We start from the raw sequence: 27,781 nt of genomic DNA on the forward strand, positions 1-27,781 counted from the left end.
ACACCTCCTGGGCCTTCCCAGTAAACACACACTGAAGTAACAATGGCCACATCTCTCTGGGCCAATTGAGGGTGGTTGCTATCCTCTCGAAATGAGTGAAATATTTAGAAGCATCGGTCTTCAACACTCCTTTCCTTTGCAACTGATATTTTACAGCCAAGAACAAGGTCTCCTTTAAATTTTTCTCCTGCGCGGTTATCAGTAATTCATACTGTGTAGCCAATTCACAGAGTTACAGTTTGGTAAGGCCAAACAACAACTCCTCTGATGGACTAGCAATAAAAGCTTCAGGGGATGCCATCTTAACCCAGTTAACATCCAATTCACAACACAAGACAAATATTCAACCCTGCTCAAAGACCTGTAGCTTTGTGCTAAGCCACCTATTCATTAATGGGCGCTACAGTAACACAGGCTACCTTCAATTTCCAATGACCAAAAACAGCAGAGGGGTACACAATAAAACCAACAAAAAGGGGGCACAAAGTAACAAAATACTTGCACAGACTACTAGTGTTCTTCACACACAATGGGCAACATGTGCTAGTTCAATCAAACTCACTCCAACCTAAGCTGGTTCCAAAATGGCCAAGTTACAATTAACAAACAAAGCAACAGAGGCAACACCTCCACAACACAATAGCTTTGAATGTCCGATCTGTTCGCATGCACAGCCTAAAAATAGCATATAGGCTACGCAAACCCAAACAATGAACGTCAGTCTATCTAAAAATAGACCAGTGGACGTTCCAAAAACAATGCAGTATTCCGCTACAAGTTAAACAACTTGCACAGTGAACGCTAACAGTAGCAAACTAACTTATAATCTAACAAAAACAAACACTAACCACATCCGCAAGCCACTAACCAAAATACTCCCATGCATCCAGGTGAAATCATCCATTGATTGTCGGCGCTAATTCCCACTGAAAAGTGTGTCTTCAAACGCAGTCCACTGGCGCCCTGAATACCTAGCCCAAAGAAGCTAACTGTCCTGGCTAACTCTTCTGAGAAGTGCCGGCCTTGGGGCGACTGGTTAACGCTGAACTCGCTACAATGTTTTACCACTGTACGAAGCGTGCCCCTGACAGAAGTTAATACTTCGGACCAGGCTTTTCTCAAAAATAACAAACTAAAACAATAAAAAGTGCTCCGAAGGAAAGGCAAGCCCAGCTGGAGCACTCTTCCTTGCCAGAGACTGCACAAAACTATAGCCAAAACAAACAATTGACGTTCTCACCTGAACTCACAAAAGTCTATGGATTCCGGATTTTTCACCGACAGGCTTCCCGGACGAGCCCCCAAAATTATGTTACGGTGAAACACTTCACCATCACATAATTAAAGGGACAACAACAGAATTGAGTTTTAAAGCAAAAATGTATTTATTCAGCAGGGCAAACAAACATGGAGTAACAAATCTCTAAGGGTATATGTGTAAGTGCAAGATAGAGGTTGTGGGTGAGTGGATGCAGTGAATGCGTCTGTATGTTAGAAATGAGACTTTAGCTGATAAGAGTGAGGATGAGGGGAAAGAGTTAAAGACAAAGAACAAAGCAAAGTGCCCAAGTGAAAGAATACCGTAATAGTACCTGCAACAACCGAAAAGAGTGCCTACTGAGAGAGAGACCTAACCTGCTTATATACCCCGCCCATTAACCCAGGTGTGATCAATAATGTGATTATGATCACCTTACCTAAGTAGTAGCCCTGTAGTGGCATCAAAGAGCCTTAAGGGGGTGCAGGGGGTCGTCACAGTATGCATGCCAGGCGGCTAGGTGGTGCTGTGATACACTATCACACAACACTGCCATGTCTGAGCGCATGCGTAGAATCTTCCTTCTTCTCTTATCCGTGACGCAAAAACCAAAAAGATCCTTCTCTGTTCAGTAACACTATCTGTACATATCCTGTACATTTCGTGGAAAGACTCCTGTACGCTTGTTAGAGCTGCCAGAGCAGCTTGAAGGTCCGAGGCATGGAAATAATCTGACATGTTTGTTTATTTCCTTGTACTGGCACATACTGTGACGTAAACACGTACGCAACGTGAGCAGATCTGAGCAGTGTTTTGCGTCTTGGCAGTGTAGACGGAAAAGCTACGGCGGAGCGTATTCAACTTTTCCACTCTGGAGGGTGGTTTCAGATTTATGCGTTTTCATGCCCTAAAAACGCCGTCACCGTCTAAACGAAAGGCACTTCCGATAAAATATTTTGTTGTTTTCACCCGCAAGCGTCCTTGTGTAAACGGGGCCTCAGTCTCTGCCAGATCGACTCTCGTACTCACAGAGCTTTCCCGCAACTCCTGAACTGTCTACAACAATGATCCTGCCTTTTTCTGACCCCTCGCTTGTCTGACCAGCCTGTTGTCAAGTCCCTGCCGGCCTGCCTGCTTCCCAGTTTCCTGCACCTCGCCTGCCTGTCTGCCCTCCCGTTGCCGACCCCTCGTCTGCTGACCCACCGACGATTCCCTGCCCACCTGTCGGTGTCTTTACTGTTTGCTCTCTGCCTGCCCGATCCTGCAACAAATTAAATTGTTGAAACTGTCCTCAACTGTCGTCTGTCCGTGCACTTGGGTTCTGCCTAACCCCCCCGTTACAGTTTACGTTAATTTGTAAAGTGGGAGGTCCCGGAGCGCAGAGGGGGTTGGATCCAGTGACTCAAAACGGGGGTTGATAACGGTATACACTGCCTACGTAGCTTCTCTGACTAAAAAAACCTAAACAACGCTGTGTGTACATCAGGGCAATGTTTATTTTAATTACAGAAGATTTAACACTATACTGCACAGGTGGGAAATGTGAAAAAAAAGAATGCATGGCAACAATCGTTTTCACAAGCAGCAATTATCCATCAGACTACTTAATGAACCAGGATCAAGGGATTGCTGCGTGTGCGCCAAGGTACATCGGCAACGACATGCACACTGCCGTGCATGACAGTAATGTGCACGCCGCGGTGTACGGACCCGGACCGCAAGGTGCGCGCCTCAGCTTGTATTTTGGGTTAAACTGCGTTTCTTTGACGTTGTGGATTAGAAAATAATCCATTTTACCGTTATTATCAATCTAAATTAATCCAATGCTCAATATGTATCTTGTTAAAACTTGAATGTGAGATTTTACTGGGGCACAGCAGATCAATACTGGTCCTCTGATGTGGAAATTGTGCTGGAACAGTTTGACCGTTGAGTAAAACTGACCTGAGAGTTTCCAGTGTACAGTGTGGACTCCCCAGTCCAGCAGAGAGAAGCTTCACTCCTGAATTATTCTAAGAATAATCTATTATTCTACTTTACGAAACAACCTTAATTTCCAGTTTTCAGATTATGAGTAGAATTGGAATATAATAAAACACACACCTTATACCATCATTAACAAACTGAATCCAAGGTACACCTTTTACTGACATGGCAACACAAATAGATCGAGATTGAGGTCTTGTGTTTGATAACATAAGTTGTAATGGCGCTGTGATGACAAAGGCTGCCACGGTTTAGTTCAGTGCTGAGTTAAAGCGCGGCTGTATTGCGGCGCCGGTGTGATCGCTCTATTTGGAAACACAACCAACTTAAGTTCCCAGAAACAGAAAACTAAAACACTGGTTTGTACGTTGTGCAAAGATTCATTTAAATGACACCGCAGCACTAGTGCTATTCAAGAGCATGGAAAGAAATGCACTATTCAGGATGACCCAGAGAAGAATATTAATCCTGATTGGAGTATATTATCCAATCAGCAGCCGGTTATTATTAGTAGATAATTGATTGAGGAGGAGGAGGATGAAGAGTTGGTTGGTGAGGAAAGAGATGTCGAGGCGCTGGTTGTAAAAACAGAAACAGACCCCCCATCAGTTCTTACGTTAATTTGTAAAGTGGGAGGTCCCGGAGCGCAGAGGGGGGGTTGATCCGGTGACTCAAAACGGGGGTTGGGAACGGAATACACTGCCTACGTAGCTTTTCTGACCGTATATAACCTAAACAACGCTGCGTGTACATCAGGGCAATGTTTATTTTAATTACAGAACATGTAACACTGCACTGCATGGGTTGGAAATAAATAAATAAAAAATACACTGCTACAAACGTTTTCACGAGCAGCAATTATCCAACAGACTATTTAATGAACCAGGATCAACGGATTGCTGCGTCTGTGCGCGGTGCACCAGCTACGACATGCACACTGCCGTGCACGGACAGTAATGTGCACGCCGCGGTATACGGACCCGGACCGCAAGGTGCATGCCTCAGTTTGTATTTTGGGTTAAACTGCGTTGCTTTGGCGTTGTGGATTAGAAAATAATCAATTTTACCGTTATTATCAATCGAAAGTAATCTACTGCCAAATATGGAGATTGTTTAAACTCAAACGTGAGGATTTACTGGGGAACAGCAGATCAATACTGGGGCTCAGCAGATCAATACTGGGGCTCAGCAGATCAATTCTGGGGCACAGCAGATCAATACTGGGCCAGGTGCCCCAGTAAAAGGGGTCCAGCAACACCCATGACCTGACGTATGGAAAGGGGTTAAACCGGGCAAGCGGCGGACCGACAAGGCAAAGGAGGAGGAGGGAGGAGATGGTAGAGGGGAGAAGAGACGCCCTGTTGGCTGTACAGATTACAGATTAAGTTAATCTGGGAATAGCCTCTCCCACATGCGTACTACTGCTGTGTCCACTGTGGTCTCCAAATTCTTGATCAGCGGAAACGATTTTTGTTTGTTTGGGATCTGACTGGCCGGCTTATTTGAAAAAGTGAAGCAAACTTTGTTGTCTGTTTGACGTTTTTCCCGAGTTAAACAAGGCTCACAGCAATCTCATGAGTTGTCACATGAATGGTCTCCCCTACCTCTCCCCCCTGTCCCTCCCCCCCCTCCGTCCCTCCCCCCTCTGTCCCTCCGTCCCTCCCCCCTCTGTCCCTCCGTCCCTCCCCCCTCTGTCCCTCCGTCCCTCCCCCCTCCCCCCCTCCCCCCCTTTGTCTTACCCTGAAAATTCACCTCAAAACGAAAATCCAAAAACAGGATTTGTGTGGGAATTCAATGGGGAAAAAAGATGAACCGGACAGAAAACAAAATTGAACTGTATTTAAAGTTCCGGCACAGGAGGTGCCAGAAACCAGAGTCAATCTGTTCACATGAATGGACACAGATGGTTGGTAGGTGATCAAGGACATTTTCACGTTTAATTAAGGGGTGCATATTTGTTAGGGTGCCACCAAATTAAAAAGACAGAAGCCAGTAGAAAATGTGTCTTGAGCCCCGAGACAACGTCATTTATTTATTTATTTAAACCTGTTAACTTACTGGAGGTAAATCGGTTCAATGTCCTATGAGGTGGAACTTGTGGTGTTACTGTTTGACCATGGAGTAAAACTGACCTGAGAGTTTCCAGTGTACAGTGTGGACTCCCCAGTCCAGCAGAGAGCAGCTTCACTCCTGAATCCTGCAGATCATTGGAACTCAGGTTCAGCTCTTTCAGACTAGAGGAGTTGGAGCTGAGAACTGATGCCAGAGCTTCACAGCATCTCTCTGACAGATTAGAGCCATTCAGGCTGCAAAAACAATAAACAGAACACGTTAGAAAAACTGTGATTAATGTTGTATTTGAAATTTGTTATTAGAAATGTGATATTAGTTTAACAAAATGTTAATTCAGTAGATCTTCAAAATATGAAAAGGGTCCCACTAAAAGACCCAGCTCTAAGAATAATCTGTTATTCTACTTTGCGAAACAACCTTAAATTCAAGCTTCCAGATTATGAGTAGAATATGAATATAATAAAACATACACCTTATACCATCATTAACAAACTGAATCCAAGGTACACCTTTTACTGTCATGGCAACAGAAATAGAGTGTGATTGAGGTCTTGTGTTTGATAAGATAAGATAAGGCGCTGCGATGATCGCAGGCGGCCAAGGTTTAGTTCAGTGCTGAGTTAAATCGCGGCTGTATTGCAGCGCCGGCTTGATCGCTCTATTGGGAAACACGACCCACTTCAGTTCCCATGAAGACACTGCTTTAATCAGAAAACTAATACTGGTTTGTACTTTGTGCAAAGTTTCGTTGAAATGTCACCGCAGCACTAGTGCTATTCAAGAGTAGCTATTCAGGATGACCCAGAGAAGAAGATTAATCCTAATTGGAGCATATTATCCAATCATTAGCCGGTTATTATTAGTAGGTATTTGATTGAGAAGGAGGAGGAGGAAGAGGATGAAGAGGAGGAAGAGGAGGATGAAGAGTTGGTTGGTGAGGAAAGAGATGTCGCGGCGCTGGTTGTAAAAACAGAAACAGACCCCCTATCAGTGCTTACGTTCATTTGTAAAGTGGGAGGTCCCGGAGCGCAGAGGGGGGGTGGATCCAGTGACTCAAAACGTGGGTTTGAGGTAGCGGAATACACAGTAGTGGACTTAATGATTCGTTTCTGTGACCCAGTTCGCCCGATTCAGTTCGCCAAGAGGAGTCGTTCGCGAATCGTTCGTTCGTTCGTTCGTTCAATCGAGTTTCCGGTAGCACTAACTCCACTGAGTCTGACTGACTCAAGTGAGAACCGTGCAATGGCGTGCATTCCATGATGCAATTAACCGCTACCGGAAACCAGGCTGAACGAACAAACGATTCAAGAACGACTCCTCCCAGCTCAGTCGAGTTTCCGGTGAATCGATTCACCGGGAACTCGAATGAACTGGGAGGAGTCGTTCGCGAATCAGCCTAGTGTCCGGTAGCGGTGAATCGCATCATAGAATGCACGCTATTGCACGGTTCTCAGCTGTGTCAGTCAGACTCAGTGGAGTTAATGCTACCAGAAACTCGTTCAGTCGAGTTTTCGGTGAATCGAATGGTGAACGAGAGAAACGAGAGAAACGAACCGGTTCGGTTCGTTCGTCCTAAAGACTCGTTCATTCGAACCGGTTCGCGAACGACCGAGCCAACACTAATGCACTGCCTACCTAGCTTCTCTGACTAAACCTAAACAATGCTGTGTGTACATCAGGGCGATGTTTATTTTAATTACAGAACATATAAAATGCACTGCATGGGTGGAAAATGTAAAAAAAAAAATACATGGTAACAATCGTTTTCAGAAGCAGCAATTATCCATCAGACTATTAAATGGACCAGGATCAAGGGATCGCTGCGTGCGCACCGCGGTGCAGCGGCTACGACATGCACACTGCCGTGCACCGACAGTAATATGCGCCGCGGTGTACGGACCCGGACCTCAAGTTGCACGCCTCAGCTTGTATTTTGGGTTAAACTGCGTTGCTTTAACGTTGTGGATTAGAAAATAATCCATTATTTTACCGTTATGATCAATCTAAATTAATCCACTGCCAAATATGGACCTTGTTAAAACTCGAACGTGAGATTTTACTGGGGCACTGCAGATTAATGCTGGTCCTCTGATGTGGAAATTGTGGTGTAACTGTTTGACCATTGAGTGAAACTGACCTGAGAGTTTCCAGTGTACAGTGTGGACTCCCCAGTCCAGCAGAAAGCAGCTTCACTCCTGAATCCTGCAGATCATTGGTACTCAGGTCCAGCTCTCTCAGACTAGAGGAGTTGGAGCTGAGAACTGAGGCCAGAGCTTCACAGCATCTCTCTGACAGCTGGCAGCCATTCAAACTGCACACACAATAAACAGAACATGTTAGAAACTTTGATTAATGTTGTACTCGAAATTTGTTATTAGACATGTGTTATTAGTTTAACTAAATGTCAATACAGTAGATCTTCAAAATATAGAAAAGGTCCCCCTAAAAGAACCAGTTCTAAGAATAATCTATTATTCTACTTTACGAAAGAACCTTAATTTCCAGCTTCCAGATTATGAGTAGAAAAGGTATATAATAAAACAAACAGCTTATAACATCATTAACCAACTGAATCCAAGGTACACCTTTATTGACATGGCAACACAAATAGAGTGAGATTGAGGTCGTCTGTTTGATAAGATCGGTGTTAATGGCGCTGTGATGCACGCAGAATGCCAAGGTAGCTCCCGCAATCATCATTATTTGGTGCCGCTACTGGTTACAACTAATAAGTAAATGTTTAAATTAGGGAAAAGAGAATAGAACACGTTACAAAAATTAACGCAGGTTAATCGCGCTTCTATAGTCCCATTTGACCCAGTGTGTCATTTGCGTTGAAACAAAATGGAGGCAGACGAGAAGGCGCTGCTCGACCCTAGGAACGGAAAGTTCAAGTTTAAACTCCCTGACGGAACTGTAGACAGCAACACCGTTATCTGCAATCTCTGTAGTAAGGAATTTTCCTATCACCGGAGTTCATCAACCCTTAAATATCACCTCAACGCAAAACGTTTGGTAGCAAGCTCGCAGGTACGAGCTGCCACAGCCCCTGAAGCTGGCGCTAGCAGCCTCATCAAGCCACACTCGACTGAGTCCCCCGTCCACACAGAGCAGAAATGGTTGAAAACGATCCGGTTTCGTTTTATGCGGTTCAGGAATATCTCTGTGAAGACTGAGTCATTGCAAAACCACATCGAGCTGTAGAAATGCTGTAGTAAATATTCAAGGCGCTGGTTCTCCACAGCAAAAGTGGAGCGCATCAAGTCTGCGCGCATACAGCCTGCGCGCTGTATACAAACAGTCAGTCACGAGGAGAATCAACCTTTTAAATTGGGCGGTAATACTTTTTAATGTACACTTAGTAATTAAATTTATCAAGGGGCTTTTTTAAGAGCTACAAAAATAATACAAATAAAATAATGAATAAAAAAATTCAACCCGACTCTTTGTTCCCCGAGCTGGTGGGGGAACACAGAGTTCCGGGGCTAAAGGCGTCATTGTTTGCATTTCAGGAGTCCACACTAATCCTGATAGATTTGAAACCACCTTTGAGGGTGGTTTCAGAAATGTCTGGTTTCGGGCACCGGATTCGCCGGCTCCGTCTTGACAGTCGGCCGAAATGCACAAGACTTATGCAGTTTCACCAAAAAAAAAGGCTCCGTGCGGACGCATGTATTGAATCTTGAAAGAGATGGAAATGTCATTAACTTGATCTTAAAATGCACCGTATGTTAATGAAAGACATGTTTTAAATAAAAGAGACATCGAACTTTAAAGTCTATTTTTCATTGAATCCCTCATCTGCCATAATTTACTTGAAATAAATTAATTAGAAATACTCCTTTGTCTCCTCCCTCTCTCTCCTTTTTCCCGCTCACTAGTGACCTCTCACCCTTCCCCCAGATGACCCGGACATCTCTGTATCAACGCATCCTAATGGTTAAACCCAAACAGTGTCCATATAACCAAACTTAGTGAACAAGTTTAAAATGTTTTAAAGTAATGGGTTACCTTTGATTTATAATAAACGCATATTTATGAATCTATCCATATCAAAAATTACTTATTTATACGTGTAGCTACATATTTAAATACAGCTGTATTGAATTATTATTAAACAATATTCATTTTTTCTTTCCTTGTTTCTTAATTCATAATAAATAGAGATTTTGAGTTCGACTTTTCTACCTTGCTTCAAAATATAACGTTATGTATATTGAGATACATGTTATAAGATAACATCGAAAGATGTTTTTTTATGTTATCATAACTTATATTCTACTATAAGGTATATTGTGTTGTGTGTATTGTGATACATGTTATCAGTGAACCTACAGAGATGTTTTGGAGGCTTTGACCACTGGCAGCAGCCTCAGAAGACCATTCTCTGAAGAAACGTATTTCTTCAGGTCAAACACGTCAAGCTCCTCTTCTGATGAGAGTAAGAGGAAGACCAGAGCTGACCACTGAGCAGGAGAGACATGTGTTTTGAACAGACTTCCTGATGTCAGGGCCTGTTGGATCTCCTCCACTAGAGAACGGTCGTTCAGCTCATTCAGACAGTGGAACAGGTTGATGCTTCTCTCTGGAGAGAGATCTCCATCTATTTTCTCCTTGATGTAAGACACTGTTTTTGTATTGGTCAGTGAGCTAGTTCCTGTCTGTCCCAGCAGACCTCTTATGACAATCTGATTGGTCTCCAGAGAGAGGCCCAGGAGGAAGCGGAGGAACAAGTCCAGGTGTCCGTTCTCACTCTGTAAGGCCTTGTCCACAGCACTCTGGTAGAAGAGGATTTCATCGACAGTTGGTTGTTCATCTGAGAGCCAATTGACCCCAGTGTCGATGAAGGACATAAAGACATACAGTGCAGCCAGATACTCCTGGACGCTCAGATGGACAAAGCAGAATACCTTGTTCTGGTACAGCCCACACTCCTCTTTAAAGATCTGGGTGAACACTCCTGAGTACACTGAGGCTGCTCTGATATCGATGACACACTCCACCATGTCTTCCTTGTAGAAGATCAGATCGCCTTTCTCCAGCTGGTTAAAAGCCAGTTTTCCCAAAGAAACAATGATCTTCCTGCTCTCTGGACTCCAGTGTTGATCTGTTTCAACTTTCCCATGAAACTTCCTGTCCCCCTGTATCGACTGAACCCTCAGGAAGTGGCTGTACATCTGAGTCACGGTCTTGGGCGTCTCATCTCCTATCTGGGATTTTTTGAAGAAGTCCTCCATAACTGTAGCAGTAATCCAACAGAAGACTGGGATGTGACACATGATGTGGAGGCTTCGGGATTTCTTTACGTGGGAGATGATTGTGTTGGCCAGCTTCTCGTCTCTGAATCTCTTCCTGAAGTACTCCTCCTTCTGTTGGTCGGTGAACCCCCTCACCTCTGTCACCATGTCAACACACTCAGCAGGGATCTGATCAGCTGCCGCAGGGCGTGTGGTTATCCAGATGCGAGCGGAGGGAAGCAGGTTGCCCCTGATGAGGTTTGTCAGCAGCACGTCCACCGAGGACGGCTCTTTGACATCAGTCCAGGTCTGGTTGTTCTGGAAGTCCAGAGGAAGTCGACATTCATCCAGACCATCTAATATGAAGACAACTTGGAACGGGTCATATCTGTAGATTCTTGGCTCTTTGGTCTCAGAAAAGAAGCGTTGAAGAAGTTCCACCAAGCTAATCTCTTTCCCTTGCAGTAAATTCAGCTCTCTGAAAGTGAGGAAAAACGTGAAGTGTATGTCATGGTTGGCTTTGCCTTCAGCCCAGTCCAGAGTAAACTTGTGTGTTAAGATGGTTTTACCAATGCCTGCCACTCCAGTTGTCATAATTGTCCTTGGTTTTTTCATTGTTTTATCTTGTCCAGGTAAGGGTTTAAAGATGTCCTCACATTTGATTGGTGTTTCCTCCATGGCTGGTTTCCTGGAAGCTGCTTCAATCAGTCTGACCTCATGCTCCTGGTTGAGCTCGCCACTGCCTCTCTTTGTGATGAAGATCTCTGTGTATACCTCATTCAGAGGTGTTGAAAGTCCTGCTTTAGCGATTCCCTCGAACACACACCTGAACTTCTGCTGCAAATTAGACTTTATTTTATGTTGGCACTCGACAGCAGCAGATCCTAAATGAGAAAACAACAGAAGACAGTTAATGGATGGTGATGAATGGAAACAGAGGAAACAATATTTCCTTTAAATTATAAACTTGATATTTAGTGGCTTCATTACTTGTGGTCGGAGAAGTTGGTCTTGACAAGGACTTCATGTTACAGATTCAAAATCTTCAAGACTATTTTGTTATTTCCACAGCAATATAATTGGTCTAATGATAGCAATACTGATAGTGAATCAGTGGAAAGTGACATACTATGCTGATATAACAACAGTAGCCGTGTTTACATGGCACATCTGATCCGCATAGATTTCTATGCGGCATAGATCTGTTCCTAAAATGTGCTCCGAATGTACTGTATACATGGCAGTAAAAAAAGTGTCCGTTATGTCTCTCGCACACACCTCTCTGGACCGGCGGCGACATAATGGATGTCTTATCACTATCGGGGATTTTAAATTTGATTTTAATGAAAGCACAGCAGGAGAGAGCTTTTCTCTGCCTGCTCCTTCAATTAAGAAGGAGGAGGACAGCGCAGCAACGTCAATTTCTCGTCAGATCTTTATATTTACCCTAAGCTATATTTACCGCAGCCAAGACTGGTGGGAAAGAGTGGTCTTACGGGAATTTAGTCACCAGGAATCCTCGAAGGTCCAATTGCGCACTACTGCAGCTGCCATCTCTCTAGGTTAAGAAGTATTTTAACGTTCAGCCTGCAAAAGTACTAGTAGTAGCCTACTCATTTACAGTTATCTCGGACGCGCACGGACACGTCATTAATAAACACCCATGTCTCGTCGCTTAGCAACCGGACACGCTTACCGGACTACTTTTACGGAGTGATAACAAAGACGTGAATCAGGCAATAAATCCACTTTCATTGACAGCGGTGAAGTTCGGTGTGCTTAAAAGTACCGACGGAGCTCAGTGGACCAATTGCGAACTACCCCAATCTATTCGGAATAAGTGTATACATGGCGATTAAAACGGATTACACCACCTCTTCTATTCGGCATAGAATCTATGCCGAACAGATAATTGTATTCCGAATGAGGCGTATACATGATCATTTTCTGTTCCCCATAGAAATCTATGCGGAACAGATGTGTCCATGTAAACGCGGCTACTGTTGCATCTCTTCCACTGAGTTATTCGGCCGTTGGTATTAGGGCTTTGACTTTTGCCCAAAAATCATATTTGAAGTTTGTTTGTATTATTAATATTGAAATATATTAGAATATTTATGAATAAAATTATGACCATTAAATGCCTTCAGTAAGACCTATACGGTGTAAAACTCGGCCAAAAGCTCTGTGCGCCTCCGGATGGCCGTAGCGCGGGGAGATCTCGTAGGGATTGGGCTTCACAGGGTATTTAATAAATCGCTGTATGGCAGTGAATTCTTCATTCACTGCCTCTTCCGAATTGAATTGGCATAAGGCACCGTTGGCGGGCAAAAGTTGTTGCGCGACAAATTTGCATGACAAAACTTGCACAAAACTTAAACAGCGACAGATCATGAGTTGTCGCACGACAAAGCGCAGTTTAACTCCACCTAAAGGAGCCCACATGACCAAAAAGAGCCTTGCAAATGATCTCACGATTCACAACTTCACCAGGTGTGAAAAAGCCTCAGAATCTGAATTGGAAACAACGTTTAAGCATTTCCAAAAATAATGCCCATAACAGGTTTGAATATTAAGGGCTGCCTTATATTCGTTCTAATGTTGATTTATTTTTTGATATTCGAATTATGTATGATGATATTCGAATAACGTAGTTCAGAGTCAAAGTCCTAGTTGGTATGCTGTACAATGCTTAAAGGTGTCATTGCATCGTTTTATTACCAACTTTGCGGTGGTCACTAGTAGCCATGAATCCCCTGTGAGTCGGTTTTGGTGAAAAAATGCTCTGGTGCTCCTGTTTCACGCTGTTCTAGTGTGGAGGAGGAGGTTGGTGGGGAGGAACGCCAGGATTTTCGCTCTTACTCATGAATATTCATGAAATGCAAATGTCTCGCCTCTGCCTGGCTAACAGCCCTGTCTGTCACAGAAATACAATCAATTCAACTTCCAGGGAGACTCAGAGAGTGGGAGAAGGAGAGAGAGACACAGAGAGATCTCTTGGCCAAGAAAGCAGAGTTGAGGAAGAAATGGTTGGATTGGACATTCATTCACCGTGAGCGCGGCCCGGGCACTCCCGCCACTCCAGGCCGCCACGACTCCCGTCGTGCACCTATAGCGGGCACCGCGGTGCCGGACCACTTATACATATCTGGATCAAACCATTTAACCTGATACCCCCACTATAACTCTTCATATCTTGATCAAACCATTTAACCGGATAACCCCACTATAACCCTACATATCTGGATCAAACCATTTAACCTGATACCCCCACTATAAACCCTACATATCTGGATCAAACCATTTAACCTGCTACCCCCAAGAAAACCCTACATATCTGGATCAAACCGTTTAACCTGAAAGAGGAATGATATCTCACATATCACATTGAATTTAGAAATGTAGGAATCTCACATTATGTCATTTAGTCTGAACTTACAAATAATAGTATCTGTCTTTGCTCGGTTTTCAAGATACGAGTCTCTGACCTTCAAAGCAATTGGCTCCCCTGTCTTCAAAATAAGAGTCACTTACCGCTCAACAGTTTGTCTGCCAGTTCCTCCTGGTTCATCTCCATCAGGCAGAGCTTTGTGATGTCCACCACTCCATTTATGGCGCGCCTCCTCTGCTCCTCGTTCTTACCATCTACCTCCTCCTCCTCCACCCTCTGACCCTTTGAGTATTGTGGATAATCTGAGAAGAGATCCCTCCAGAGCTTCTTCATCTCCTTGTCTAGAAAAGCGTGTGCGTTTTCCTCAGCCCTCTGGAACAGAACAAACATCAAGGAGAACTTTACTCTGAACTCACTGAGGACATCAGAAGCATCTGTCCTGGATTCACGTCCGCTTGTCTAAAGAGGGCAGCCTGGAGACTATTAACACCACAAGAGATGCTTTCTGATGTTCATGTAGAGCTGAAGTCAGATGTATTGGTGGACATTTACAAACCTTTATCAGCTCTGTGTGTTGCTTGTGTACAGGCCTGGTAAACTTTGAATTATTCTGGTGTGGTCTGTGGGGAATACAAATACACACACACACACACACACACACACACACACACACACACACACACACACACACACACACACACACACACACACACACACACACACACACACACACACACACACATACACACACACACACACACACACACAAACACACACACACACAATTTTTTGCTTTTTCCTTACCTGTAAACATCAGTATCAGTAGAGTCTGATAACAACAAAGCAGTCTGTTTTCATGGTCTGTTTGAATCTCCTACCTCTCCTCTCTGGAGGGGCGTCCATCTTTAAGGATAGGATCATTTATTGCAGTGCTGGGCTACTCAACTATTTTCTCATGACTTTTGATTTCAATAATCTTTCTCAGCTTATTGAAATGTAAATTTAAGGGAGGGGGGCAGAAAAAGTCTTTATGGCATTCAAACACTTACATGTTGACATAAAAACACACTAAGTACCCTTCATACTGTGCATAGAGTGTTTATTCACAAAGTTTTTAGCAAACATAGAAAATAAAGCAGTCAGTTTCTATATTTCTACACAGACCTTTATTATTCTTCATGAATAATTTGTTTAAACAAATCACTTCACCTCCTGAGATAAATTCAAACAGATTCAATAAATGGGGCCGTTTGAAAGACATTGAACCTTTAAACATTAAACCTTTGAAGTCTGCTACAAGTCGCCTTAATATTAATTTCATTAATTTGATTGCTGGGTCCAGGGGAGTCTGCTCTCTGCTGCTGCTCTGGGCTTCAACACAACACACACAGCTGTTACTCAGACTAATGATGGAGTCATGATATATCACTGCTGAGCTCTGAGATGGACAACAGTCACACACACACACACACACTCTTCTTTTTGCTTTTTCCTGACATGTAAATATCAGTATCAGTAGAATCTTATAACAACAAACCGGTCTGTTTTCATCGTCTGTTTGAAACTCCTACCTCTCCTCTCTGGAGGGGTGGCCATCTTTAAAGTTAAGAGGTATACTCATAGACCGGTCACTCTCCATGGAGACACAGCTCGGTCCAGGGGAGTCTGCTCTCTGCTGCTGCTCTGGGCTTCAACACAACACACACACAGCTGTTACTCAGACTAATGATGGAGTCATGATATATCACTGCTGAGCTCTGAGATGGACAACAGTCACACACACACAGACATTTTTCGCTTTTTCCTGACCTGTAAATATCAGTATCAGTAGAGTCTTATAACAAGAAACCGGTCTGTTTTCATCGTCTGTTTTAAACCCCTACCTCTCCTCTCTGGAGGGGCGTCCATCTTTAAGGTCAGGAGGTATATGCATAGACCGGTCACTCTTCATGGAGACACAGCTGGGTCCAGGGGAGTCTGCTCTCTCCTGACTAGTTCGGAAAAACAAGAACCATATGGAGGTTAGGATTTGTGGGTTTCGTTTCATTTGATCATTTATTGCAGGGCTACTTATCTACTTTCTCATGACTTTTGATTTCAATAATTTTTCTCAGCCTTTTGAAATGGAAATTTCAGGGGCTGTCAGAAAAGGTTATTATGGCATTCAAGCACTTATATGTTGGCATCAAAATACACTAAGCACCCTTCACAGCCTTCATAGCATCCATAGAGTGTTTATTCACAATGCATTTAGCTAACATAGAAAATAGAGCAGTCAGTTTCGACATTTCTACACAGACCTTTATTATTCTTCATGAATAATTTGTTTAAACAAATCACTTCACCTCCTGAGATAAATTCAAACAGATTCAATAAATGGGGCCGTTTGAAAGACATTGAACCTTTAAACATTAAACCTTTGAAGTCTGCTACAAGTCGCCTTAATATTAATTTCATTAATTTGATTGCTGGGTCCAGGGGAGTCTGCTCTCTGCTGCTGCTCTGGGCTTCAACACAACACACACAGCTGTTACTCAGACTAATGATGGAGTCATGATATATCACTGCTGAGCTCTGAGATGGACAACAGTCACACACACACACACACACTCTTCTTTTTGCTTTTTCCTGACATGTAAATATCAGTATCAATAGAATCTTATAACAACAAACTGGTCTGTTTTCATCGTCTGTTTGAAATTCTTACCTCTCCTCTCTGGAGGGGCGGCCATCTTTAAAGTTAAGAGGTATACTCATAGACCGGTCACTCTCCATGGAGACACAGCTCGGTCCAGGGGAGTCTGCTCTCTGCTGCTGCTCTGGGCTTCAACACAACACACACACAGCTGTTACTCAGACTAACGATGGAGTCATGATATATCACTGCTGAGCTCTGAGATGGACAACAGTCACACACACACAGACATTTTTCGCTTTTTCCTGACCTGTAAATATCAGTATCAGTAGAGTCTTATAACAAGAAACCGGTCTGTTTTCATCGTCTGTTTTAAACCCCTACCTCTCCTCTCTGGAGGGGCGTCCATCTTTAAGGTCAGGAGGTATATGCATAGACCGGTCACTCTTCATGGAGACACAGCTGGGTCCAGGGGAGTCTGCTCTCTCCTGACTAGTTCGGAAAAACAAGAACCATATGGAGGTTAGGATTTGTGGGTTTCGTTTCATTTGATCATTTATTGCAGGGCTACTTATCTACTTTCTCATGACTTTTGATTTCAATAATTTTTCTCAGCCTTTTGAAATGGAAATTTCAGGGGCTGTCAGAAAAGGTTATTATGGCATTCAAGCACTTATATGTTGGCATCAAAATACACTAAGCACCCTTCACAGCCTTCATAGCATCCATAGAGTGTTTATTCACAATGCATTTAGCTAACATAGAAAATAGAGCAGTCAGTTTCGACATTTCTACACAGACCTTTATTATTCTTCATGAATAATTTGTTTAAACAAATCACTTTACCTCCTGAGATAAATTCAAACAGATTCAATAAATGGGGCCGTTTGAAAGACATTGAACCTTTAAACATTAAACCTTTGAAGTCTGCTACAAGTCGCCTTAATATTAATTTCATTAATTTGATTGCTGGGTCCAGGGGAGTCTGCTCTCTGCTGCTGCTCTGGGCTTCAACACAACACACACAGCTGTTACTCAGACTAATGATGGAGTCATGATATATCACTGCTGAGCTCTGAGATGGACAACAGTCACACACACACACACACACTCTTCTTTTTGCTTTTTCCTGACATGTAAATATCAGTATCAGTAGAATCTTATAACAACAAACCGGTCTGTTTTCATCGTCTGTTTGAAACTCCTACCTCTCCTCTCTGGAGGGGCGGCCATCTTTAAAGTTAAGAGGTATACTCATAGACCGGTCACTCTCCATGGAGACACAGCTCGGTCCAGGGGAGTCTGCTCTCTGCTGCTGCTCTGGGCTTCAACACAACACACACACAGCTGTTACTCAGACTAATGATGGAGTCATGATATATCACTGCTGAGCTCTGAGATGGACAACAGTCACACACACAGAAATTTTTCGCTTTTTCCTGACCTGTAAATATCAGTATCAGTAGAGTCTTATAACAAGAAACCGGTCTGTTTTCATCGTCTGTTTTAAACCCCTACCTCTCCTCTCTGGAGGGGCGTCCATCTTTAAGGTCAGGAGGTATATGCATAGACCGGTCACTCTTCATGGAGACACAGCTGGGTCCAGGGGAGTCTGCTCTCTCCTGACTAGTTCGGAAAAACAAGAACCATATGGAGGTTAGGATTTGTGGGTTTCGTTTCATTTGATCATTTATTGCAGGGCTACTTATCTACTTTCTCATGACTTTTGATTTCAATAATTTTTCTCAGCTTTTTGAAATGGAAATTTCAGGGGCTGTCAGAAAAGGTTATTATGGCATTCAAGCACTTATATGTTGGCATCAAAATACACTAAGCACCCTTCACAGCCTTCATAGCATCCATAGAGTGTTTATTCACAATGCATTTAGCTAACATAGAAAATAGAGCAGTCAGTTTCGACATTTTAACACAGACCTGTGTTATTCTTCATGGAAAATTTGTTTCAACAAATTACTTCACCTCCTAAGATAAAATTAAAACTGATTCAATAAATGGGGCAGTTTGAAAGACATTGAAACTTTAAACATTAAACCTGTAAAGTCTTCTAAATATTAATTTCATTCACTCGATTGCTGTGTCCAGGGGAGTCTGCTCTCTGCTTCTGCTCTGGGATTCAACACCACACACACACACACACACACACACACACACACACACACACACACACACACACACACACACACACACACACACACACACACACACACAGACAGACAGACAGACAGACAGACAGACAGACAGACAGACAGACAGACAGACAGACAGACAGACAGACAGACAGACAGACAGACAGACAGACAGACACACACACACACAGCTGTTACTTAGTCTGAGTAACAGACTGAGTAACATCAGCAGTCAATCTTAAAAAATCTTAAATCTTAAAATCTTAAGTAAAATCTTCAGTCTGATCTTCAGTCTGAGTAAGCTCAGCAGTGATGACTCCATCATTAGTCTGAGTAACTCAGACTAATGATGGAGTCATCATTGCTGAGCTCTAAGATGGACAACAGTCACAGACAGAGAGATCCTCTTCTTACCTCTTAGCTTTGCTCCGGCAGCCATGTTCCCCAGACAGAGTGGTTTTAGAGGTAGAACCCCCATCCTCTCTCTCCTCATCCATAGTAGACTGGAGACCTGGACACAAACACAACTCCTTCTGAACTTTAGCTGTTCATTGAGAGAGAAGATCATTGTGACCGCGTCACACTAAAGCATTATGGACGTCAAAGAACATAAATAAGAACCCCATGATATAACCACACAGTTTCTAAACACCTTGGAGACTGTAACTGTTCTTAAACTAGAACCCAAAAAATAGATGCAATAGCCTTGAAAAAATCATTGTGGTACAATTAAAAGTAAAGAAAAATAAATCTGTCACTTTACTGAACCACAGATCCCATACACAGTAAATCTACTGGTGAAGCTCAACACCTCGATAGGGTGTCCTCTTATGACCAACAAGTCTCTTTCTCTCCCTCTATGGCCCCAGCTGTGGTTTAAGCCATTTTCTTTTCTTTCTTTTTTATTTATTTATTAATATATTTATATTCTATGGCAGTGGTGATGCTCTAAACTTAATTTTGTTGATTAACTCTGTTGAACAAGGACAATAAAGAAATCGAATCTAATCTAATCTATAAAACTGAATTTTCTATTTCATAATTTTTATGCAGTCTATTTCTTAACCGTCGGACCCCAGTTTACGACAAAAACAACACAATTGACGGCAGCTCCTTTGCCGCGTGGTTTTTAGAGCCATGTAAGGATTAGAGGGGGCGGTCGATAGCAACCACCATAGCAACCATGACGGTCAAGTGACTGGATGCAGCTTGAAAAAAATAGAATACCACCCAACACACTCAGGAGATTAATGATATTGAGGAGGTGCTTCAAATATGCTAATTTTTCTGCAATAATCCAAAATCCAATGGAAAAACCCGTTGGCTTTTTGTCAAGGGAACCCAGGGCGACGCTAACTTCCGGGTTGGCCAACATACGTCATCCCTCCACCACTCTACTGTAAAAACAAATGTTCAAGTTTAATGATAATGCATACATTTATTCTTTATTCTGCCATAGTATTTATTTAGGGGGGGGGGGGGGGGGGGGGAGGATGGTGGATCCAGATCTGTTCCGGAGTATTTCAGCACCTCAGGCAACAGCGCAGGGTTGCCAGGTCCTGCAAAAAACGTGCTGCCCACATACCGTTCAAAATCCACCCAAAATGTCCTAGAAGCAGCCCAAATAAAAATGATATTATTGGCCATTTTGGCCAATGTTTTGAGAGTAATAATATTTGAGGAAATATTTTTTTGTTGTTGTTTTAGCAACGAAATGCACCGTGTGCGTGTGTGTGTGTGTGTCTGTCTGTGTGTGTCTGTGCGTGTGTGTGCGTGTGTGTGTATCCGTGCGTGTGCGTGCGTCCGTGTGTGTGTGTGTGTGTGTGTATAACACGCTATTTTATGTTGAAATGCGACGTAATCCAGTGTTCACGAAACGTACACTGTCAACTAGAGATGCACCGATCAATCGGCCGCCGATTAAAAAAGCCGGTTTTATATCCAATCGGCCACAATCGGTGACCTGCCGGTCACTGTCGTAATTTCCGGTTTTCGGCCGATCAAACTCACCCGCATGCGCGGTGCGTAGCAGCTCAAGGCGCCCAGAGCAAAACAGCTAAAAACTAGCAAGACTCGGGAAGAAAACATGTCGCTGATTTGGACTTATTTCACTGTGTGCCAGGACGACCCAAAACACGCTGTTTGTAATGCTTGCAAGTCAAAAATAAGCCGTGGGGAATCAACGCCTAAGACATTTGGAACAACAAACTTAATACGCCACTTGGAAAAGAAGCACCCAGGTGTGTTTAGCACATATAAGGACACTGCCGCTAAGAGGAGGGATGCAGCAGAGTCGCAGCAACCACAACAACCCTCCACCATGGCTGCTATGTTCGACATCAACACTGAAAAGTCCAACGCCACCACTAAGAAAATAATGGAGTTCATGGCTCTGGACGACCAGCCGCATAAAGGCTTCGTAAACCTGATGAAACACCTGAGTCCACGGTACAAATTACCAAGTATGCGGTACTTTTCTGACACAGCGCTGCCCGAGTTGTTTGAGAGAGTTTCAAGCCATATACACAAACTGCTGGAAGGCACTAAATCCCCGGTCAGTTTCACAACGGACATTTGGACTTCTAACGTGAGCTTAATGTCAATGTTGAGCCTGACTGCTCAGTGGCTGGATGATGAATTTGAGCTACATCAAGTCCTTCTACGCTGTGAGGAATGCCCCAGGTCCCACACCGCCGACAATCTAAGAGCCAAATTTGACAAAATGTTGGCGGAGTGGAAAATCGATAAGAAGAGGGTTCATGTCGTGTTGCATGACAACGCTAGGAATATGACCAAAGCACTGGATGATGGCAACCTCCCCAGTCTCCCGTGTATGGCACATACACTACAGTTAGCGGTGATTGAGGGACTGCAGTCTCAACGCTCTATCACTGTGGCAACAGGCAGGAGAATAGTCACGCACTTCAAACACTCGCTAGCCTATTCAAAACTCCACGCTATCCAGGAGGAGTTGGGTCAACCCAAGAAGCGCTTGCAACAGGGTGTCCCCACGAGGTGGAACAGCACATTTTATATGTTGCAGTCGCTGTTGGAACAGAAACGTGCCCTGGGCTTATACGCAACAGAACACGAGCTCCCGGCCGTACTCACCACAAATCAGTGGGGGTTAATTGAGAATTTGTTGAGCATCCTTGAACCTTTTGAGGAACTCACTAAGACAATTAGCTCCTCGTCAGCCACCGCCGCAGTTGTCATCCCTGAAATCACCGCACTGAAGCGCCTTTTGGGGAGAGCAGCAGACACAGACCGTGGTGTGGGCACTGCCAAAGCCACGCTGTTGGAAGCAGTCCAGAGAAGGTTTAAAGACATCGAGAATAATCCACTGTACGCTGTGGCCACTGCTATGGATCCCAGGCAAGTTATAACTTACTGCTAATAATGTTAATCAGCCCACTACTATTCTTAAATGAATAAGCATTTGCTACTAAGCTATAGGCTAACGTGTTTGCATGGGTATATCAAAACATAAAATTAATTAAAACAAAAATTATTTTTTGTTAGGGTTAGGGCCTTTTAGTGCCTGCTTGTGTATGTTCAGAGTGCACAACATTTATGTATTGCCTGGCTAATGTGGCAATATAATAAAAAATTAAATTCCTTTTGTCTGTTGATACAGATACAAAACCTGCTACTTCTCAGCAGAAGTAAAGGATGAGGTGAAAAGGGTGCTTCTGAACATGCTGGACACAGTGGACACCAGTGCAAGCAAACCCACACCTGATCAGCCTTCTGGGGAACCTGCAGCCAAAAGGGCAAGTCCACTGCTTTCGGTGCATGCTGAGATACTGAAGGAGAGTGCTAGCAATGAGGAAGAGCGACTGCTGGGCAGCCCTTCATCTGTGCAGTTACATCGTTACCTCTCCGAGTTGCCCATCAAGAGATCTGAAGATGAAACTGTAAATGATGTACTGAAATACTGGCATGAAAACAAAACACACTACCCTGCACTTGCCCCGCTTGCCCAAGCCTACCTCTTTGCTCCATGTACAAGCGTCGATAGCGAGCGCTTGTTTAGCTTGGCTAGTAATGTCATAGACGAAAAAAGAAACAGGCTTTATGGTGAGAAGGCAGAGATGCTTCTGTTGGTGAAGAAGAACCTGCCATTGATGGTTAAGTGATTGCATTGGGAGTGGGATGGAGTACTTTGATCACAACCTAAAGCTACCTGTTTGTATTGATGTTTTTTTTTTATCCCATATTATGATGCACTTTTTTATTTAGAGAGGTCAAAGGCCTGAAATGTGCAATTTACTTTGAGAACCAGTTTATTTTCAGTACATAATAGTGCACTTTATCTTTTGTTTGTATTTATTTTAGTTTTATCCTAGTTATTGACCTGTAAACTGGACTGAATGTCAGTGTTCAAAATAAATCTGCTCAGGAGGCACTGTTGAAACTCTCACTCTATTTCTTATTTGTGATGTTTTATTCTTGAAAAGGGGAGTTATGATAGCATATAGCCTACCACTAGTTGTGGTTTTAATTGCAGTTATATAAGCAAAATGTTGTCTGGGAGAAGGGTACTCAAGCCAACAAATATGGCGTCTATTATATGATTATAATTATTTCTTAGAAAATCGGTATCGGAAAAACCGGTTTTGGCAGGTCAGACCTCCTTAAAAACCGGAAATCGGTATCGGCGAAGAATTTTGCAATCGGTGCATCTCTACTGTCAACGTATGCTTTTGGCGACTGGGTTGGCTCTCAGATATACGTGTTTCTGACAAGATGATATCATTAAAAGTTACATAAAGTAACGGTTTAATAACGCAAACGCAGGAAACATGTGAGCTGCTAGTTTAGCGAAAGCAGCGTCCCTAACAACCTGACGTCGTTGAAACATGCGAGCGAGCCGATAAAATCTTCCTAATAACTATAAAACTAAAGATCAGACACAATCACTGACTGAAGATTATGCAAGTAAAAAGTATATTTCTCGATAGAAAAGTTATTGGAAACACGTTTAACGGTGAATCGGTCCTAAAATATTGCATTTCCCATTCAGATAATAAAGATAAATAAAGATCATACACATTCACTGACTGAAGATTATGTAAGGAAAATGTACATTTCTCGCTAGAAATGTCATTAGAAACGCGTTTAATGGTGTATCTGTCCTAATATATTGCATTTCCCATTCAGATAATAAAGATTAATAAAGGCTACGTAACAATTTCACCAAATGCTAGGAGAACGTATGGCCGCGGGGGATTCTGGGAATTGGGGTTGTCAGTTGACAAAAGGGGCTTTTGTTAACTTGTTTTGTTGTTAGGATTAAGTGGGGTTAATGGGTTCGGGATGTTATGTGGTTGTGTGTTGTTCTATTAACCTGTTCATTGTTTGTGTGTTCATTGTTGTCGACACCGTCACCGAGAGTGACCTGGCCATCGTTTCGGGCAGCTGTTCCGTGTTGAAGTCTCGTTCAATAAAAACCAACTGTCGTTGACGAGCGTTCAATAAAAACCAACTCTCGTTGTCGAGCGTGTCCCCCCCCTCAACAAACGTGTCCCCCCCCCCCCTCAACAAACGTGTCTCCCCCCCCATCCCCCCCAACAAAAGTGTCTCCCCCCCCCCCCCCCCCCCCCTCAACTAACGTTATCCCCCCCCCCCTTACAGCGGCACGCGTGGATACTGTAGGTATAACACGCTATTTTATGTTAAAATGCCCTGATCCAGTGTTCATGGAAACGTAGACGTCAACGTTTTTTCTTGGCGACTTGGTTGGAATACACACACTGTAACGCGAGTGTTGTACACTTCTTTGTTATTTTGATAAACTGTTCTGCTGTTGGTGTTATGGTGCATAAGATAACTCATCGGGTTCTCTGACGTCTCTGGTATTTCCACAACGAGACTCGTAGTGGGGGTATTCTCAGCCATGGTTTAGAAGAAATTGGGGGAAAGGAACTTTGGCTTTGACTCCCTGAAGTACCTGTACCACGACATGGAGGAGAAAGGGATTGTTGCCCGCGATTTTCTCCAGCCGGAGCCCCGCTGCCGCAAGGCACCACCGCCACGGGGCTCTGGTGGGAGACAATCACGGGCAACAATCCCTTTCTCCTCCATGTCGCCGTTCAGTCTGCATCAGATTGATGAGGAAGTGGTCTGTACCTTTAAAGTAACCCATGGAAACAAGAAGACACAAGAAGAAAAAGCCATTATTATCCTCAACCTGACGCTTGACTCAAGGCTGGAAGGTTCCGGGTTCGATCCCCACTGCCCACAGTCTAACACGTAGCATTCTACAGAGCAGGGATCTTCAAAATGTTCAACCTACTGATAGGATTCAAAGTTATTCATATTTATGATCTATCACGGATAAGAGTGGACAACAGTATCTTAGTCGTCTTCCAAAACGTCCGACTCATATCAGGGAAATGGTGAACCAACCAGTTGGACCAGTTCCCCTCCCATTTCATACTCCTCCCAGACTAACCTCTTCGTCTGATCCATAACCTCACTCAGTGATGAATAATAATCAGCTTATCAAAATATGAAGCATGGACAGAGAGCTCTGAGCTCTGTCAACTCAGAGTACAGAATACTCAGAGTGGACAGAGTGCTCAGAGTACATTGCACACACACACACACACACACACACACACACACACACACACACACACACACACACACACACACACACACTTCGCCTTTGCCACGTTTAACATCCTACAAATCAGAAACGGTCTACTCTAGTAAAGTGTAAAGTGTAAAATTATTCTGTCAGTGTACATGAATCATTTAAATGTCTTGAGAGTAATAAACCAAATGATTTGACACAGGGTCCGTTTTGAAACCCTCGTAAAGGAGCACCACAGCACCAACTGCTGGTGTGAGGATGTCAGTGCGATTGGCAGCCCTGAAGAACACGAACCAGTCGTCACCACTGACCTATGTGTTGAGGCGGTCGCGGCAGAGTTAATTCAACTCGAAGGTCATGACCCTCTCATACGAGTGATGCTCTCAGATATAGAGTAGGCCTACACTACTGCAGGATGATGCAGGCCCACAGCACAGAACACAAGACCCAGTATGAGATGACGTCTAATCACCTTCACTAACCAAGATGGCCGTCTCCCTGTCTAAATAATGTAATCATAATTCTGCAATACAAATATAACAACTGTACATTCTATCTCAAGTACCTTTAAAGTCACCACAGGATACAAATCCTAAATCAGAGGAAACAGTCATTATAACTTCAACCTGACGCTTCACTCCAGGCTGGAAGTTTCTGGGTTCCATCCCCAATGCCCAGAGTCTAACACGTAGCATTCTACAGAGCAGGAATCAAAATGATTCAATAGCAATTTTGACAAATAGCAATGCATCAATACATTTAATAAGGTTAATAACCATGTGGTTTTACAGGAAACTAACCATCACCCTATTGATATGAATCAAAGTTATTTTTGATCTATCAAGGATCACAGTGGACTGCAGTACCTTAGTCGTCTTCCTGCTGCGATGAAGTGAGCCACAGCAAACCGTCCGACTCATATCAAGGAACTGGGTGTTCCCCTCCCAGTTCATACTCCTCCCAGACATGAACTAACATGCTAAGGTGGCTGATCCAAGAACAGTAACTGTATTAAAATAAGAACGATGGACAGAGAGCTGTGATGTGTAGAAGCTCAGAGAAAAACCTAGAGACACTTGATGGATCAACCAGTATGGAGAGACACTCAGTCACTGTGTCAGCTGCTTCTCTACAGCAGAACCATCAGAACATAGATACCATGTTAAAAAATTAAGTAGAAAACGCTTCCTCTGCTCTGTGTCTGCTGGACACCTCCATGTACAATCCTCCTCCGTGCTTTAAAGACATCATCACCTTGTTTATGTGTACACTTTATTTGCGGCAGTGTAAATGTATGAATCACTAGAATCTATAAAGTAGATGGATGATTTCTCTTTTCAGAAGAGCAGAGTACTGAGTAGAGTGTCCTCAGAGTACACGATACTCAGAGTACAGAGTACTCAGTAAGGGTTAGCATGTTGTACTGGCGTGTGATTCTATAACAGACTAGGAATTTAGTTTACTATTTCCTTCATTCATTCCTCTTAAATGAGTCATCTCGTTGGGTTGGATTCATCTTGTGTTTTTCCTTCCTCACACCCTTTACTGGGTGTGACTTACACCCTTTACGGACAGATATGGAATGGCCAAGGCAAGGCACACACACACACACACACACACACACACACACACACACACACACACACACACACACACACACACACACACACACACACACACACACACACACACACACACACACACACACACACACACACACAAATCTTCGCCTCTGCCACGTTTAACATCCTACCCTTTAAAAGTCACAAACGGTCTACTCTGCTGCAGTCTGTGATTCATTCCACTCCAGCTGTAGTAAAGTAGGACATTTTTCTGTAAGTGTACATGAATAATTTGAACGTCTTGAGAGTAGTAAACCAAATGATTTGACACAGGGTCCGTTTTGAAACCCTCAAAAAAGTGCACCGCAGCACCACCTGCTGGTGAGAGGATGTCAGTGGGATTAGCTGAGCTGAAGAACACGGACCAGTCGTCACCAGTGAACTATGTGTTGAGGCGGTCGCGGCAGTGTTAATTCACCTTGAAGGTCATGACTAACTCATTTGTATGTTAATTTCAGTACGCAATGTATTCTACCCTCCAAAAGCAATATGATTTCAGTGAGGTGAGTTCTTTCAAATCTCAATCAGATGTGTAGCATGAAATATAAGGCTTTTAATAATTTTGTCATCCTATCTGGAGGCTACAATTAACATCCTTCAATAGGTCATACACCTTACTTTGTCTTAAGGTACTGCACTTACGGGAGGAGATGGCTACATCTTCACAATAATTTACACTGCCATAGTACACTGCTAAACAGTACTGTAACATGGATTTGTATTAGGCTATGAAGTCATCTAAAGCATAACTTTACTTTTCAGGGGGACATGCTCTCTATCAGGAGGTGGTGGTGTGGACAGCTGTTGGAGACCTTTATGCTTGAAAGGCTT

General features: G+C 43.4%; 1 protein-coding gene across 1 annotated transcript; it reads right to left on the minus strand.

Moving 5' to 3' along the window:
• Window positions 1-5,120: 5,120 nt before the first annotated feature.
• On the minus strand, window positions 5,121-14,190 carry LOC115539178 (NLR family CARD domain-containing protein 3-like). The gene is made up of 5 exons (XM_030350322.1): window positions 14,089-14,190; window positions 9,653-11,438; window positions 7,455-7,628; window positions 5,303-5,550; window positions 5,121-5,125 (listed from the first exon to the last, which is right to left on the minus strand). Exons 1-5 carry the CDS (start codon window positions 14,129-14,131, stop codon window positions 5,121-5,123), a joined length of 2,256 nt encoding a protein of 751 aa, XP_030206182.1. The 5' UTR covers window positions 14,132-14,190.
• Window positions 14,191-27,781: the final 13,591 nt, after the last annotated feature.

The sequence above is a fragment of the Gadus morhua genome, unplaced genomic scaffold (genome assembly GCF_902167405.1).
Source record: "Gadus morhua unplaced genomic scaffold, gadMor3.0, whole genome shotgun sequence".
NCBI classification, from domain to species: domain Eukaryota; kingdom Metazoa; phylum Chordata; class Actinopteri; order Gadiformes; family Gadidae; genus Gadus; species Gadus morhua.

Coding starts and splice junctions, on each gene's coding strand:
- LOC115539178 (XM_030350322.1), bottom strand. CDS start 14,131: ATGGAGATGAACCAGGAGGAACTGGCAGACAAACTGTTGAGCG. Junction 11,439..14,088: donor GGCAGACAAACTGTTGAGCG/GTAAGTGACTCT, acceptor TTTCTCATTTAG/GATCTGCTGCTGTCGAGTGC. Junction 5,551..7,454: donor TGTACACTGGAAACTCTCAG/GTCAGTTTCACT, acceptor TTGTTTTTGCAG/CCTGAATGGCTCTAATCTGT.